Consider the following 18907-nt stretch of genomic DNA (forward strand, 5'->3'; position numbering starts at 1 on the left):
ATCTGACCATATGGTTCTTATTAAGTTGTCCCTTAGCCAGATGTTTTTGTTTCTGCCATTAGAAAAATGTTAGAAGCAGGCTGAAAATGGTCCAGGAGTTCTTGTGTGTATTGCAGGATCTGTGAGTTATTTCTGAAGGGCTCAGTTCTTCTACTTGCGCCTTCTTGTGTTTCGTTCTCAAAGACAGTAGCAGACTCACAGATAATCTTCACATCATAGAACTAGTGCTGTAAGGGATGGCAGAGTTCTCTTGTGTGAATTGAAAGTTACTCTGTTCTCATTTTCAATGTTCACACAGTGAAGTGAAGCTGACTGTGGCCTCTTTCCTATCTGACCGAATTGTGGATGAAATCCTGGATGCACTTTCACATTGTCATCATAAACTGGTGAGTGTTTGTACAGTTCTGAGTAGTTCAGGGTGTCTTACCCCCACCACAGCATTCATGACTTGTTCACTTTCTTCTTCTCACAGCTGCATTTCTAAATCTGCATAATTTTCATCAGCAGCATCATTTGAAACATGGTCATAGGGTGAGTAGTCCTGGTTTAAGGAGAAAACAGCCCCAGAAGAAGCTGCATTACTTAGCTGCCTTACTATCTCTTGCATGAATTATCGGATCTGAAACCAAAAATGGCTTTGCAAGAACATATATTCGCTAGTTAAGGAGACAACTACTGGCTGTCGTAGTGAGACAGGCGTTGTGATTGAAATAAAGTCAGATTTCATTCTTTAGGGGACTGTGGAGCAAGCTGTAGGGACCTTACTTCCCAAACCTGTGCACATTCTGAGGCTACTTCAGAAATGTGAGGTCTTGGACTGGAAGGTGTATCTATGTAGAAGATAAAATGTTCAGCTATTTACTGGAAGACATTCTGCTGTCAATCTCTTACTGTAGATGTACCTCCTTCCTGAAGATTAGAGAAGATATACTGCTCTATGTCTACAGATCAGCTTATGGACTCCTGTACATTAATTGTTATTTTTAGTGGAGAGGGAAGTAGATTATTGGACTAAGACCCAAGTTTGCTGAGGGTGGGAGGAGCTAATGCTGGATTGTGCAGAGTTATATAAAAAGAGTGGCAGCAATAGCAACAACAACAACAAAAAAATTCCAAAACTTTCCAGAATTTCCACTGTGAGTCAACGTTCCAAGCGTAGGAGCAGCATTGGCAACATCTTTGTCACTGCTTTGGTTTGCTTATCCATATTTTTTGTCAGGGAAATAGATTGCATCATTATCAAGATAAGACAGATTTGCTTTACTATTATTGGTGCTCCTGCTGTTGTGAAATGCTTCCTTTGTAGATCAAAGTATAAAGCTATTGAATGTACAGACATTTGAAGAAACACACAGTAGTTCCACATAGGAACTATCCAGTTAGATTTCAGTCCACCTTGATTTCTATATCACGGGCATGTTAAAGACCCTTGAGAGAGAGAATTTCATTAAAAACATTAATTTTAAGGCTTATTAAATATGCAGCAAATTTTACATGTAGAGGAAATTTTATACCAAGTATTAAAAACAGCTGAGGATTCATGTAGAGTCCTTTCTGAGATTACAAAAGGCTAGTCTCAAACAGAAACTTTTGTTTCAAGTGTGATTGCTTTAGGAACAAGCAAATTCAAATGGCCCTAAACAGTATTAAAGCTAAGGTCAGTCTATCTCCCATTCTATGTTAGAGCTTTAAAATCATACACAATATTAAATGTAGAGCCACATTTCATTTTACGTTGAAACCAGGTCTTTGATTATGGTATTTAGTGGGCATACAACACAATGTCACAATTTTTTTGATCATTTGCTGGCCACTATCTTGGGCCAGCCTGTCAGCAAATGACTCTGTTGCATCAGTGACCAATAAGGAATCTTTGCTGCCAAATTCAAACATCAGCAGCATCCTGAAAGTTCTTCTAAGGCCAAGGCAGGATCCAGAGAAAGAAGCACAAGAGAGAGATCTGATTGCTTACCAGACTGTTGCCCCAAGGAAGACTGTTACTGCTATCCCAAAAGGGGCCAAAGTCACCATTACTGCATGAGGACTGACTGTTTAGAAAATAACCAGCAACAGCTCTCGGCTGGGTTGAACTGAGAAGCAAGAGGAGGACCACAGCAGAAACCTCAGACCTGAGACCAGCTCCCTGCCAGATAAACCCAACGCAAGATCTTGGAGCAGATAAAAGCCCCTAAATCTGAACTGAAGAGACCCTCTGTGGGAGCCTGACTGGAAAGCAGCCAGCAGACACCAATCAGAGGAACCCAAGGAGACTGCAGACAGGATGGGAATGATTCTTATTCCACAGCTCAACGTGAAAGAAGATTCAGCACCATCAGTCACAGCATGCATACTGGTCACTGTAGCGTCTCAGTTGCCAGATGACTGCAATGATGTTGGGCCATCAATCAGACAGCTTGGTTCAGAAAAATATATTGGATCAGTTCTTCTTAGTAGGGAAAGATGCCACTGCATGCAAAGCTCACAGAAAAAGACAATCATAAAAAAACCTATGTGATCAACTGGTGGGCATCTTGTGGGCAGAGTATACCCACATGGTTTCCATTCTGACCCTGGACTGAAACTGAGTTCAGTGTTCTCTCTTCACACCCTCGTCTTCTTGTCATGCTTCCCATATGAATGTGCTCACAATCTTTAAAATACTAACTTTAGACATTTTCTATTGACAGTTCATCATGAGGCAAATCCAAAATAAGATCCTGTATTGACAAACATCTTAAACTGATACACCTCTGTGGTTTATGTTGCTTGTAAAAGATACTTTTCTCCCAGTGTTAACATTAGCAGGGAACGTTTTCAGGTCAACATTTTGAGCACTATGTTTCATATATTTTAAGGCCAACAGTGACCGTTGGATCATCTAGTCTGACCTGCTGTATTTCAGAGACCGTTGCCTCTGTACTGAGCCCAATGGTTTGTTTTTGACTAAAGCATATCTTCCAGAAAGGCATCCAGTCTTGACTTGAAGACATGGAGAATCCACCACTTGCCTTGGTAGTTTTTTCCAATGATTAATCACCCCCACCGTTGGAAATTTGTGCCTAATTTGAATTTGTCTGACTTCAGCTTCCAGCAATTAGTTCTTGTTATGCCTTTCTCTGTAAAACTAAAAAGCCCTTTAAAACACAGTATTTTCTCCCCCTAAAGGTACTTTTATATTGTAATCAAGTCTGTTTTCCATCTTCTTTTAGATAAAATAAACAAACTAAGCTGATTAAGGCTATGTCTATACTATAGACTCCATGCCAGTATAGACCTTTAATATAAACGCAGCTTACGCTGACAGAAGGAGTTTTTCTGCCAATGTAGGAATATCACCTCTCCAAACAAAGTTAGCTGTATTGATAGAAGCACTTTTCTGTCAGCACAGATGCATCTACACTGCAGGTTTCCCACCCCTGATCAATATAGCTATCCTGATATAAGTTTCGAGTATAGACCATGCCAGAGTCCCTGTAAGGAGTTCTCTACAGCAGTGCTTCTCAAAGTCAGGACGCAACTTGTTCAGGGAAACCCCCTGGCGGTCCGGGCCGGTTTGTTTACCTGCCCTGTCCATAGGTTCAGCCGATCGCGGCTCCCACTGGCCGCGGTTCGCCACTCCAGGCCAGCGGGGGCTGCGGGAAGTGGCGCAGGCCGATGGATGTACTGGCCACCCTTCCCGCAGCCCCCATTGGCCTGGAGCTGCGAATCACGGCCAGTGGGAGCCGCGATTGGCTGAACCTGCGGACGCAGCAGGTAAACAAACTGGCCTGGACCACCAGGGGCTTTCCCTGAACAAGCGGCGGCCCAGCTTGGAGAAGCACTGCTCTACAGTCCTCAAATTTGTGTATCTCTTCTGCATCCTCTCTAATTTGTCAACGTCTTTTTAAAATGTGGACAGTATTCCAGTATCGGTTTCACCAATGCTGTATACAGAGGTAAAATCACCTCTGTATTCCTACTCACTTCTTCCCTGTTTACGTCGCTAAGGATGTCATTTAACCCTTTTTGTCACAGCATCACAATGGGAGCTCATGTTCAATTGCATGTTCATTATGAACCATAAGTCTTTTTCAGAGTCACCGTTTTCCAGGGTAGAGTTTCCCATTCTGTAGATATGGTCTGCACTCTTTGTTCCTTAATATATGACTTTGCATTTGTCTGTAGTAAAATGTCTTTTATTTGAATGGGCTCAGAGTGGATTGCTCTGTATGACTGCCCTGTTCATTTAAGTATTTATTTGTTACTTTTATGCAGTTACTTTTATCAACCTAGCTTGTCATCTCATCAAAAAACGAATTCAGGCTTGGTTGACAAGATGTACTTTCCTCAAAACCATATTAATTGGCATTAATTATATTCCCATTCTTTGATTCTTTATTAATTTAATTTCATATCAGGTTTTCCACTGTTTTGCCGAGGATAGATGTCAGGTTAGCTGGCCTATAGTTACCCTGGTAGACCCACTTACCCTTTTTGAATATTGGCACAGTGTTAATACTCTTCCAGTATTTTGTAATTTCCCTGGTATCCCAAGATTCATTAAAAATTTAACCTCAGTGGGCCAGAGATCTTCTTAGCCAACTCTTTTAGGATTCTTGGGGTCAAGTGATCCGGGCCTACTGATTTAAAAATATGTATCCTGAATGGATGCTGTTTAACATCCTCCTTCGTTGCTAATGAACTGGAAAGTACTTCATCAGCCTCGTGATAGGAATCCATCATCCTACTTCTTTCCAAATATAGAACAGGAATATTTATTGAACACTTCTGCCTTTTCTGCATCATTAACCATTTTAATATCTCCTTCTAGTAATGGGCTTACACCATTTTTAGATTTATTTTCTTCCTAGTATCCTTTTTTTAAAAACTTCTCCTTAGCCCTGCCAGATATAGATTTATTCCTGATGTCTTTAGCTTCCCTTATTAATTTTCTACACTTCATAATTTCTAATTTATACTGATTGCTATCTAGTTCCCCTTTTTTCCATTTGTTTAAAAGAAAAACAGGATAACTTTGCATAAATGCCATCCTGGTTCAGCTGAGAAGTGAAGGCATCAATTAGATACAATATTTATTAGATATAATTATTTATTATAAAAAATATAATATTTACGTTTATTCAAAGTTGTCCTTTTTCTTGATTATAGAATCATGGCTTTTTGGCCATCTAATATACTCTTCTTAAATAATTCTTCTTAAAGAGCATCCCAATCAGTTTTACTCATGATTTTCCTCAGCTGTGAGACATTAGCCCTTTTAAAACACCAAGTATTGTCCTCTGTTTTGCCCATATTAAATGTAATCAGATCATGATCACTGAGCCGTAGGCAGCCACTAGCTTCCAGTCCAGTGATTTATTCATCCTTATTCATCATAATGAGGTCCAAAATAATTACCCCATTTTGCCTGCAAATTTTTTTATATTAGAAAAGAGGCAGTACTTGTGATTCCTACATTTATTAGTGAAAATCATTTAATCCTACTTTTTTTCATCGGTTGAGTATATTAGCAATTTGTACATTTGTTACAGTAGCTTTTAAATGAAATGGCTTAAAAATGTTCAATATGGTATGAGGTTTTTTCCCTCCTTTGGGTGTTTTTATTTCCATAGTCCAGATAAGCAGAGTCTCTTACTGTGTGATTCTCTATTAGCCCTCTTTTCTCCCCTCCTCCTTCCCCACTATCCAGTGTTATGTGATGAGGGGATAGTTCTGCAGGGAGATGAGGGAGGCTGGGGCCCAGATGCAAACAGTTGAGCTTACCCATTGTTCACCACCTATCATCACCTGCAGTGCACAACCATTCTGCTAGTTGCTGTGTAAGGGTTTTTTGTTGTTGTTTGTTTGTTTTTTTCCCCCTCAAGATTTCTGATCAGTAGTTTCATCTCTTGATCTTTGTTGTCTAGGCGGACCATTTGACCAGACGTGGTAAGCCACTTCCACAACAGGAGTCACTGGAGATTGAATTAGCTGAAGAGAAACCAACTAAGCGCTCCACCATCACAGTAGAAGATTTGACTGAGATAGAACGTTTGGAGGATCTAGACACTTGTATGGTAAGACACTTTTCTTCAGTCCATTGGTTAAAAATGTAATCTAAAAAGGTCCTTATGCAAATTTCAGTGGGCAGTTTTTATTATATCAGGGGAATGAAATTAGGAATTTGGCTCAACAAAAATAAGTAATTGTTGTATGTAGAACAAAACATTATCTAAACCAGGTATAGATGAGTGGAAGGAAAACCCTTTCCTTTTCTTTGTTCCATTATCCATTTTCTTCTTCATTTTCATATTCAGATATTTTTTTCTTGCAAGATAACATCTCTTGCCCATATTCATACAATACTGCTAATATAACAGATACCTCTTCTGCAGAGGTGCTGGTATATGGCACCGTGATGGCAGCGATAAATCAGACTATGCTACTTTGGCACACTATTTCCTGTCACAGCATGCTTCTCTCAGCCTCTGTCATCATGCCACTTGACACTAATCCATCAAGGTAGATAATAGGTTTTTTGAGACCCAGAGGTTATACTGGTGGCCATGAACTGCAGATGATTTTTCTATATATGGATGAAGTCTGAAACTCTTGCACATGTAATAGGGCTACAAAGGACGTAGAACTAATGATGGTGTGGGATGAGATTTTCAAAAGCACCTGCATGAGTTAGGAGCACATCTCATCGAAATTCAATGGGACTAGTGCTTGTAAATCACTTCGAAGCTTTTGATATAGTTTTAGCATAAGCATTTTAAATAAATTACCTCTATTCTCCATGCCATATCTTGAATCTTTACAGATGCACTCCAGTAGGCTGCGAACTATAGTTAATGTTCTTTACCCTGTTTCTTTTCCAACATATTGTGGACATTTTTGCTTAGTGTCTTGTTTGCTGTAGAGGTGACATCCGTTGGAGGCAGCAACTTAAATTAACTATAGTATTTGCTCGCATGCCTGGCACCTAACCAGAGTTTGCTTTGGTGCAGCATGTATCTCAAACACCAACAAATCCCATTTTCCTCCCTTTAAGGCATTGGCCTTTACAAGAGTCATCAAAGATTCTCATCACCAGTCGTCTTGAATTCCAGAAGTGTTCTGCAGCCAACCGTCAGTTTAAGTGTTTAATGATTGCGCTAAATGGTGGCCCTGAGAGCCAGCATCATAAGACATGTCACTCTTTAGCACAATCTTGATTGTGCCTATAAATGAACTTGAATGTACCAGATTAGTATACAGAAATCTATGGTAATTTAAATTTCTGCGCTTAGAATTGTGTTTTCAGTATGAAAATGCTCTCCAGGTTGGGGTTTTTAAAGCAAACATTGCCTTTGTTTCTGTCATCGTACAATTTATGTAAGTGGACCATGCTAGTCTTTTATCTTTTTCTTTACTCATGTTAAAAAAAAAAAAAAAGGGAAAATATGAAGTCACATATTAAATATTAACTGTTTGCGCCTTACCTAGAGCAGCTGTTTTGAAGAGTATTTAATATCCCTGTCTTCCTCCCCATTCATACAACTTAATCACATGGCTGAACCCTTTTGTAGTTCTGGTTCTCATTGACATCCACTTTGAGGGGAATGAAATTATATTTCAAATAAATACACTGTATTCAGGAGCTCTGATCTCTCATCGTGCTGAAAACTCCATTTGTTCAAAAATTTAATGTATCGAGTTTCAGAGATATATTCCTGAGCCTGGAAATTCATACAAGGGCTGTATTTGCAAACCAGGTGCCTTCATTGTGCATTGTGGTATTGATTGCACTTGTATAGAAAGTGGCCTGGAGAGACAAACTCAGTAATGTGACCATACCAGCTTTGCACAGTGCTGGTGTCAGTTTGTCGATGTTGTTATAAGTGTCCTAAAATAGATATCTTAACTTCTCATTCCATCCAGTTTAGCTTATATCATGGCTGTTTCCAGGTGGGTCTGTTTTAGCTGTATGAATTCTGTATATATTTCAGACATGGCTCTTGAAAAAATGTGGATATAGAATCAATGTGGTGAAAGAGAGGTTTCCATTATATTACAGTTCCATAGTTTTCCCAAAGCCATTTATGTTTAGTTTAGAAAATTTCATCCTGTGGGACCCTTTTTTATATGGCATCAATGAAACTTTGGGAATTAGTTGATGCGAGAAACAAATATATGAATGAAAGGTTCTAAGAGGGAATAAAAAATGCACATGATTTATGGACCATAACTTAGTTTATTTTATTAGCATTGAATGAGAAATAGTTGCTTAACCCCAACTTCTAGAACTTTGTTAATTATATAGATCATTAGCTTGTTTGTCCATTAAACATCTATTTAAAGTAGTTTTTTTTAATGCTGACAGCCTAAATGCTCCAACAGACCAGAGCTGTGTGAAATACTCTCTTCAGCTCTCAAACTCATTCCTGCTGAATTTGGGTTTGGTGTTCAGCCTGAACCTCAGCCCAGGCTTTCCACTAACATCTATCCCTTTGCCCCAAGAAGCTCCAAAGACACCTGTGGTAGAGGAGGCCAAGGAATGGTTGGAGAGGGAAATATAAGTGTTGAACTTGAAACCGCCAATGTTCTAGAGGGGCTAGTTGACGTCCATCTGCAAGTGGGACCCTGCCGTGTTTCGGCAGCCCTGTGAGATATATATTTAGACACAATCAGGATGAGGGAGGGTGGTTGGATGAGGAGAGGTCTCCACTATCCCAGTCCAGAGAAGAGAGCTGCTATTCATTTTTGAACTTTCTGTATCAGACAACAGAATAGAAAGGAGTGCAAGGAATGTGGCTTTGAAAATGACTATTAAAAATAGAGATTTGAGTTTTATTTCCAGTATCTGCCAGTAAAGAATTAGAAAGTGTTTAACACTGTACATTTACAATGCTACAGAAGTTATTCAGACTTGATTCCTAGCCAACATGTCATTATGGCCACAAACCAATAATCTGAATGACATGTCAGCCGCGGGAGAACTTACCACTCTATTCTGGAGAACGTTGGGAATGATTGAATGGTCCAATACAGAAAAGGCTAGCTTGATCTGGGAGTTTCTGATCTCCCTGAGTTGCAATATAGTAAATTGATGCTACTCTGATCTGCAACTATCATAGCTGTCTAAATTTAATTAGAGCTGTATTTATCTAAAGGCCTATTATGATCAAAGTTGTGTGTAACTAAGATTGAATGTGACAGCTTTGTTGTTTTATGCAAAAGGCCACTTAGTCTGCTCAGATGAAAGGAATAGGCATAGACTTTTTGAAAGATTTGAGTCAGTAATGAAGGTTGACTTAACTTAATAAAATTACACGTTTTCTCAAATTTTCTAGAAGTGTGAGACAAGATTGACACTTTTTAAGCAATGATGCGTTTTACCACTGGCTTAAAATGAATCACCCATTTTAACCTAAGTAGAATATCAAGCACATCTGCATATGTAATTTTTTCAGCAGACTGATTAAATTTCTCTACAAAAGGGAACTATGTACATTATTTGTTCATCCTTTATTCTTTCAACACAGGAGTTATTCTTCCTCAGGACTGGGGTTTTTAAAGGATACTTGAAAACTGATCTTCTTTAGAATGGACAAAATATAGCTATATTTCAAAGAAAATTATTGAGCTATTTGAATATTTTTTTGTCCCTAGAATATTAAAAAATGACCATTTTGAGCTATTATTTAAAAAGCAGAGAAGTTATAAGTGGAATATATCCTGTACTAGAAGGCCATCACATGTTAATGATCTTGAAAATACCCATTCCAACAACATAACATTGTTACTCTCAGTAATACAGAGTGCAAGGCCAGTGGAAGATTGTCTGCTTTTCTCTGAGGAAACTATCTGTTTGCTTATATTCCTCAGGTATAATAATAATTAATAGGAAATTATTTCAAAAAATTTCAAAGTGCAGGTTGTAGCATATGTATCTGTTTGTGAAATCCTTTTAATAATGTTCCTGTGAAAGACTGAAATGTTTGGGCTGTGAATTATGAATTCACTGTTTGTGTAACCCGTGCCTGCGGTGCTCTGTCCCCCTCTAGTGACACCTAGGCCACTTAGAGATTAATGAGTCTACTACAGCCTTAGCCAAGAGCTGTGTGGCTTTTAGCTCATGCAGTAGAGACTAATGCACTAAGGTTCAGAGGTCCCCAGGTTCAATCCCGCCTGCTGATAAATAGTTACATTCGCCACTAATAAAAATGGCCTGCCTCAATGAATATCAAATCCACTTTTTTAATACTATAAATGTACAATGGTGGCTCTATAGGAAAATGAAGGACCGGTAGGAAACTTTAATGAAATGTAAGCAATAGTTTGTAGTCTTTAAATGATACAGCAAGATAAAGAACCATTTCTATAAAGGAACAGAAGACTGGGGGAAAGATGGCACCTACTTGCTTTGGGATATGCTAAAGAGCAATTGTGGCACAGATCTAGCACATAGGTTCAGCGCTCAGCAACAGACCCGTGATTCTGGAAGTCTTGGAAGATAAGACAAACGTATACTTCTCTGCTTTTAGAGCCAAATATAAACCACACTTCTTTAACCTACATTTCCCACAATGACACATTAAATAAAAAATTCACAAAGCACCAAAAATAAAAAATCCAGCCCTTTCTGACTGAGGAAGGAAAAGAATGAGCAATATATCTTGTATAATTTTGGAAAGTGCTGTGATACCATGTTGATTGGGGCAGATGAGAACAAAGCTAGTGGCTGTCAATGTATTTACCATGACTCTCCACTGATAACCTGTCCTCCCACACCCCTGTCTTCTCACTTTCCATTTGTCTGCTTATTCACCTGCTGAGTGACTGACCGAATCCTACATTGTGAGCTTTCGGGAGCCGGGACTTTCTTTGCTGTTTGTGCAGTGCCTAGTACAGTGGTGTCCTAATTCTTGCTTGGGATCCTTGTGTACCACTGCGTAGAAATAATTAATGGTATTACTGCTTGTATACGCTAGCAGTGGTGAGATCTGGCATCTATCACATTATTAGTACTTTGCTTCAAGCCCTCATTTATTTCTATCCCCCACCTTACTGTCTGTTCTGGAAGTTATGGCTGCATGGTCTTGAAGGATTTTGAGATTTTAATTTTTGGAAAACTATTAGGCAGACTTTTTATAAAGTGGAGCTTCTTGCGAGCACTACTATCTAGGGGAGGTAATGTGCATCCAGTTCTAGCTTAGGCATTGCAGATCTAGCTTTTTTGTGGTGGTATAGTTCAAGCAAGAGACTTTTGGCTCTGCAGTTTTTCCAGATTCAAAAGGAATTGCGCAGATAAAGAAAAGCTTTAAAAGTGTATATTGTCTCATGGCATTATTTTGTACCACTCCTTATGAGTCCTGGATTGGTTAACTTTTCCACTGACTCTAAAGCCAGGGGTTCTCAGTCCCCTGCACATACACCCAAGAATCCTGTATGCTGATTCCCAGAGCAAATGTACTTCACAGGAAGAGCAATGTAAACAATGCAGGCAGGCTAATGGTACCTGTGCCTCCCCCACATTCAGGACAACTTCCGGAGACACTCCTGGGACTCATGATCCATGATTTTGTGTCTATAAGCTTTTTTCCCTGGTATACAGTGCTATCTGAGAAATCAAAAGATAGTCGGAATTTGCAGGAAAGTTGACAGTTTTGCAGAATCCTGTAGATGTCCCATTCATTTTCAAATGTTAGGAATATGCTAATATTAATTTTATACAACTGCTATGCTAATGTTACTTTTTACTGGATGCCATTATATATAGCTTTGCATTCTGACTCTACCAATGGTTAAAAGACCTCTGTCAGTGATTATCCAATACATACTCTGACGTTTTTTCCCGGGGTGCAGTGTGGGCTGCTGAGCCATCTGTCCCATCAACCTGGGCTCCCTCTCACTCTGTGATGCTGTTGCCAGGCTACAAACCTCTGGCAAGTACTGCACTTACACAGACGTTCACAGGCAGGGATACACCCAACTGAGTTACATGAATGCTTTGCCAGCCACTCATGAATCAACAATACAGAGGCTCCAGTCAGTTCCCCCTAGCTCCCCAGCCTTACACCTCAGAACTATACCGTCTTGCCCTGGTCAGAAGCCTGATCAAAGTAAGTTCATTACCCAGTCCACCCCTCCCTTGATGTGGAAAGGACAAACAGTAGCCTTTGTAAACTGAGCTGAGATTTTCCAGCATTTTAACCAAAACTCACTGTTTTAGGTAAAATATAAAACAGTTTTATTAACTAGATTTTGAGTGATTAATAAGTAATACGTGTAGAAATCAAAATGGTTACCTAAGAAATAAAAGTAAATTTTCAGTCTGAGTTCTACAAATGAAACAGGATTTGAATCAAGCAGTGTCTCACCTGATAGATGGTACAAACAGGTCACAGAACTTCAATACACAGGCTGGAACTGTCTTCCAGCCTCAGACCTCCCTCCCCAGTTCAAAGTCTTTGTCCTCCAGATGTGTTTCTGGATGTTGAGTTGTGGGGGGAGAGAGGCCAAGTCATGATGTCACTTCATCTCTTTATAGTTTCTTCCAGCTTGCTGGAAAGATCTTTTGCTATGGCGTGGGTCAAGTAGACTCCATTTTCTATGTGCTCTCCCTGAGAAGTCTTCTGAGATGGTCACTGGGAGAGTAGATTCCCTTCAATGGTCCATCCGTGCATCTGGGTATTCCATTGTTGTACCTGAAAGGCTGGTTGTGGGTGTTCCCAACCTCACAATATATTTCAGTAGCACATCCATAGCAAAACTTCATAACCACACATACAATGATAGCACATACAATCCAACAGTATATTAATGTTCAACAGATCAGTGATACCTCACAAGGCATACTTTGTACAAAACACATCATAATTATATATGACAGTGGTGAATATGGGGGTTCCAAGGTGCTTCTTTGAGGTACAGAGTGCCACACATACCCACAGGGTGGGCAAGCAAGGTGGTCCTGGTTGCCAACTTCCAGAGGGCACCACCATACTGCTGTGCTATTTTTCCCTCTGTTCTGATTGGCCAGCCTGTTTTTTGGCCCTGCTGCTGTGTGGGTGGGACACTGAAAATATTTTCCACCCTCAGGGGCAAAACAGCTAGAGCTGGACCTGCATACACATTACATTTTTAGGCTACAATTTTCAAAAGTCACTAATGACTTCAGGTTTCCAACGTGAGACACTTTAAAGAGACCTGACTTTCAGAAAGTGTTTCATAACCAGCCTCTGAAAATCAGGCTCCTTTAAGGTGTTGGGAGCCCAAAATTACAAGACTTGTTAAAATCTTGTTCTCCGTCTCTATGGGGTTGAGAGAAGAAACACACTAAAATCGTAGCTTTGGACAATTCAGGTACACAGCGGTACTGTTTGCTTTCCTAAATCTAGCTCAAATTTCTACCTTACTTGTCTTGATCTATGCTACTTATTGGCCTGTCATAAAATAAAGTCAGAATGCAAGAAACTGTTTTCAGTAATAATCAATTACACCTGATGAAAAAGGTGCCTCCAGTTTTCTGTCTAGAACATGAATCGTGTAGTGCTGATATTGGATATTTTTTACCTTGAGGCACTTCAGTGTCACGAGCTTTGCCTGTGATCCCTCAGGTCTGATCCTTTCTTTTTCCCCAGAAAGCTCAGGTCTGTAACAGAAGAGTGTGTAGTTGTCTGTTTTATGGTGGTATCTAGCTTATTAATATTGACTTCCTGTCACTTACTGCCAGTTTGATTGTTGGCTCATTCTTGTGGGTTTTTTAAACGAGTCCAATGATCATCCATCATTGGCTCACTCTTGTGGGATTTTTACTGCACTGCATATTTTCGAGGGAAGGGTTTTACTCATAAGTTAGGACATTTTGATTCAACTAATGTCTAACACATTGGTTCTCAGCAAAGGTTGTGCGTATCCCTGGGGGCATTCAGAGGTCTTCTGGGGGCACGTCAACTCATCTAGATATTTGCCTAGTTTTACAACAGACTACATAAAAAGCCCTAGCAAAGTCAATACAAACTAAAATTTCATACAGACAATGACTTGTTTATACTCCTCTATATACTATACACTGAAATGTAAGTACAATATTTATAGTCCAATTGGTTTATTTTATAATTATATGGTAAAAATGAGAAAGTGAGTAATTTTTCAGCAATAGTGCGCTGTGACACTTTTGTATTTTTATGTCTGATTTTGTAAGAAAGTAGTTTTTAAGTGAGGTGAAACTTGGGGGTACGCAAGACAGATCAGACTCCTGAAAGGGGTACAGTAGTCTGGAAAGGTTGAGAGCCACTGGTCTAGCAAGCTCTCCCTCTTCTAGCAGTTGAGGAGCTTTCTGCACTGATTTGCAGCATGGACCTTTTCACGTCTTTTAACTCCTTTAGCGTCTCACTTGATTTGTTTGGCCCGGATTATATATCTGGTTTGTTCAAGGCAACCTAGTTGGCCCCAGAATTCTATGGTATCTTTTAAAAATAGAAGAGACACAATTCTATCGTACTCCTAGTAGTCCATGTGAACTCACTTTCCTGGCCAAGCACAATTTCAGGTAGAAAGCAATGAGAGGAGGATGTCTGATTCTTTTTTTCAGTGTGGGCAGAGAATAGTGGCTCACATGAGGAGGAGGGAAAGAGGAAAAAGAGGATGTCTATAATGGGAGGCAAGGGAGGAAGAAATTACCCATTTTTTAAAGTGGAGGTGAATTAATATGATTCTATTAAAACAAATTCACATGTGTATAGAGAGGAAAACCAGGAACAGCAAATAGTCCATTTCTTCCACCCTTATTCAGGTTGAGAAGAACCTTACTCCATGTATAGTCCTGTTAGAAAAAGTGGGGGTATTGGTGCAGTATGATGTTGCTCCATGTGAGTAAATGTGGCAGAATCCATATAAAAATTAATATGCATTGGAAAGGAAAAAGGGGACTAGAATACTGAATTTAAAAGAAAATAACAGAAATTGGGTAACAGAGTAAGAATAAGCAGAAGGTGGTTTTGTTTCATTAAGACAAAGTGTTAACAGCATTAAACAAAAACAAAACAAAAAAAACCAAGAAACATTTACACCACAATTAAACAACCCCTTAGCCTGAGTCTCTCCTGCCTGAGTCAGCTGGCACAGGCCAGCTATGAGCATTTAATTGCAGTGTAGACATACATATATACTTCAGAGGGATTGAGATTTTTATTTTGTTTTTGATGTGTGTTGGTATTTAGTAAGGATGTTCTAGAAGTGACCTAGAGGATTCAGGGTTATCTGTGTGCTAGGAAGATATACCTGACAGACACTATGACTGGTACGTTTTATGCCTTGGAGAGCACGGTGGCTCAGTTAACGTGTTTTTTTAAGGATACTGCCTCAAATCATAACGTTCTGAGCAGAGAGGCTGCTAATCCATTCACTGCCCCAAGTAATCTAGGTCTAGTTCAGTGGCACAAGCCTCATTTGTGTCTGAAATGTCATAGCTTTCAGAGTACAAAACCTCGGAGGACTTACCGAGGGTGAGGAGATTACTGGCGTTTATGCTTTGGTGACTATTGTTCAGTTCAATAGTTATGTCATTCTGAGCATGGAAAGGAGAGAGACAAAAATAATGTTCTCTCTCCAGTTCAGGATCTACTGCTGCCATGTTTTTTTTTCTCTCTCTCTCTCTCTCCTTTTAAAAAGCATTAATAATCACCCTGTGAGCAGAAGCATGAGGAAAGGGGTGTGATGGGTTCCCCCCCCAGCCTGGATTCCCTTTACACTTTAATGCTGTGTCGAGCCTGCACTTTCACCAGCACACATACAGATAGGGGGACATCCAGCTGCAGTTACATGCAGATGCTGTGTTCAGCTCTGCGTGGGAAGGCTCCAGCTAAAGAACTTCCCAGCTTTCAGGTACACACCCTCCTCTGGAGTGTAAACCCAAAATTATACTGTATTGTGCTGCACAGGGAACTGTACAGTGTAAGCTCATGAAATTCACCCCCTCCCTCAATGAGGAGAATAATATACAACAGCTTTCTGCCCCAAGTTATGACTCCCCTGCACACTGTTTTTAAATAAAGCAAAAACAAGTTTATTAACTACAAAAGATAGATGTATGTTATTATGAAGGATAGCAGACAGATCAAAGCAGATTACCTACAAGTAAACAAAATATGCAAACTAAGCTTAGATATGAATAGCAGATCCTCACCCTAAGTGATGATAGACGCAGGCTGCAGATTCTTAAGGGGCAAGATGCACTGGCTTACAGCTTGGAAACCCCAGCTGTTCCATTCACAGGCTAAAAATCCTTTTACCCTGGGTCTATCGCTTCCGCCTGTTCAGTGTTTGTTCCTCAGGTGTTTCCAAGAGTCTCTTTGGGCGGGGAGCCAATGAAGAATCTCCATGATGTCACTCCCCTGCCTTAAATAACTTTTGAAAATGGCGGGAACCATTTATTTCAAAGCATGGTTCCCACGCCAGTCAGTGGAAAAACACTGATATCCCAAGATGGAGTCCAGCACCAGGTGATCTGGTCACGTGTCCCTGTAGTGTTACAGCAGCCATGAGTCGGAGCTGTCTGTAGCGTCCTCAGGAAGGCTCCCAAGAGGGAGATAAGCTTCTTCTAAGGCCTGTTGTTTTCTCCTAATGGCCCTTCAACTTGAGTGGGCCCTTCCCAGCCAGCCATCTAGACGGAGAGCCTTTTGCCTAGTGGACATTCTCCGGGTGTAAACACATTTGTAATACAGATACATAGTCAACATTCCTAACTTCAGATACAAAAATGATACATGCATACAATTAGGATAATCATATTCAGTAAATAATAATCTTTCCAATGACATCTCGCGTGACTTATCTTGCATAAAATACATCAGAATTATACCATAATCATATCACAATAATAATATCTCTCTGACAAATAAGGGGTGCAGTGTCACAAGGGGTTTTAATGACATTGTTCTCCAATACTCTAAATATACAGTGGCCATCCTTCAAAATGTTCACATTGCCTTAGAATGATGCCTTAATTAAACAGCTCAGTATTTACAGTATTCTAGGAGTTTCCTATCCTTAACATAGAGACGGTTTAGGTCATAATGCAAATACTGAAGTTATTTAGTTATGTGAGGAAGGGTGACTGCTGTACAGGAGGCTCTTAGCCCCATCCTGGATTTCAAATTTTTGAATAATTCTGTAGAAAATGGGGATTTCAGGATGTTTTTTTCAGTATCTATTTTTCCCTTACAAAATAGATGAGACTGGATGTATGCTCTGAACCAGATGCAAATTGTTCTGCACATGTGGTTCCTTGAGATAATTATGCATGATGAAGAACTGTCAGCTTATAAATACTTTCAGGGAGTGTTAAATTTATTCCATACAGGCTTTTCCTTCCTTGTAACAGAAACTTTGGCTTTTTTCCCTTTACATACTTTAATAGAAGGCAGTATGTGGCTTAAAATAAAGATGTAGAAGCAGTATTACTAGTTAAAACAAAACATATCCATAATTTTGTTGAAATGTCTTAGTGTGCATTTGAGCCATATCTCAGCAAGTAGCAAAGTGAAGGTTTCTTGTTTAGTAAAATTAAATTAAACTCAAGGACACATCTGCTAAGTTTATCTTATTACATTGCTATGCTTTTATTTTGGAGGCCATTGTTATGCAAAATAATTCTAAAAGTCAACCCAGTTTAGAAGAGACTAAAATGAACAAATCGTGTACTTCCACCAGAATAATTTGACTTCTTGAAAAAAATAAAACAAATACATTCCTTACATTTGTGATACACATATCATTTTGCAATCATAAAACCCATTCTACCCTATGTGTAGAGAGCAAATAAGTTGTGAAATACAAGAAGCGACTTTGAGGTTGTATCCTGAACTGGTGTTAATTAGCTGGATCCTGAACTGGTATTAATTAGCATAACTCCACTGAATTCAGTGGAGCTATGCCAGTTTACGCCAGCTGAGGACCTGGCTCTTGATCTCTAAACAATGCATTAGTGTCTTCGCTGTTGAATGTTACGCCAGATATTTAGTTAATGGTTATGTATTGTAATATTCCATTTTACTTTCAAGGATAATGGTACTCCAGGGTAGACTTTAAGGATTATGATCAGTGTAAATGGGAAATGCTTGGCTAAATCTCTGCGCTTTGTGCTAAGAATTTACCTCTTTAAAATACAATATAAATTGTTGGCAGTTGAAAGTATTAGCCACAGGTCTGTTTTTGGCTTGTTTCTGGATTCTTCTATAGTGATGGGTTAGCCACCTACCCACCCAAAGACTCAGTGGTCCAAGGAAGGATAGTTTATTTACTACTCAACCCAACGAGTACTGATACGCTTTTCATGATTTACAGATGTGTAATGCCCCTAACCATTGTTCTCTTTTGAGAATAATGTAAGTGTGGAAAATGGTGATTGATGGAATGGTGTTGCAGCCTTGAGGGTCATTTTCCCTAGACACTGGAATTGTGCAGGGATTTAGGTAAAATGCCTTACTAAACTTTTTTAATAACATCTTAAATCCTTGAAAATAAATCTCTCTCTGCCAGTTTATTTCCATTTGGCAATTTCTCCTCTCCTCCTTCCCACTCTCATTTTCAATGAAGCTCCTTGAGGTTTACATGCTCTTTTGTGCTCTATCTTCAATCACAGTGTCTCCACTTACTCTAGGAGTTGGGTTACTTTAACTTGTACTTATTTTGACAGATGAAGAGGGAGGCATTTTACAGGGGACTCTAGATCTGGAGTCAGTCCCTAGTTCCGCAATCAGTTTCCTCCATGACCTTGGGCAAGTCTCTGTACCTTGGTTCCCCATATGTCAAATGAGGATTATAATGTCTCCTTTTTGTCTGCTTTGTCCCTTTAGAGCCCAATCCAGCAAAGCTGTTAAGTACACTGTAACTTTCAGTGTGTGAGCAGTCCTGTCAACTTTAATGGGACTACTCAAAA

The 18907-nt window shown here is 39.5% G+C and overlaps 1 protein-coding gene across 4 annotated transcripts in view; it reads left to right on the forward strand.

Annotated features, from left to right (window-relative positions):
• The window catches only part of CARMIL1 (capping protein regulator and myosin 1 linker 1), a 263150-nt gene that overhangs the window by 206144 nt on the left and 38099 nt on the right, over positions 1 to 18907 (forward strand). For all 4 annotated transcript variants that reach the window (XM_039524735.1, XM_039524736.1, XM_039524737.1 and 1 more), the window contains exons 28-29: positions 299 to 386; positions 5907 to 6056. In XM_039524735.1, the coding sequence (XP_039380669.1) occupies positions 299 to 386; positions 5907 to 6056 (238 nt within the window). The remainder of the gene's footprint in view (positions 1 to 298; positions 387 to 5906; positions 6057 to 18907) is intronic.

Source organism: Mauremys reevesii, linkage group 2, assembly GCF_016161935.1.
Source record: "Mauremys reevesii isolate NIE-2019 linkage group 2, ASM1616193v1, whole genome shotgun sequence".
NCBI lineage: Eukaryota > Metazoa > Chordata > Testudines > Geoemydidae > Mauremys > Mauremys reevesii.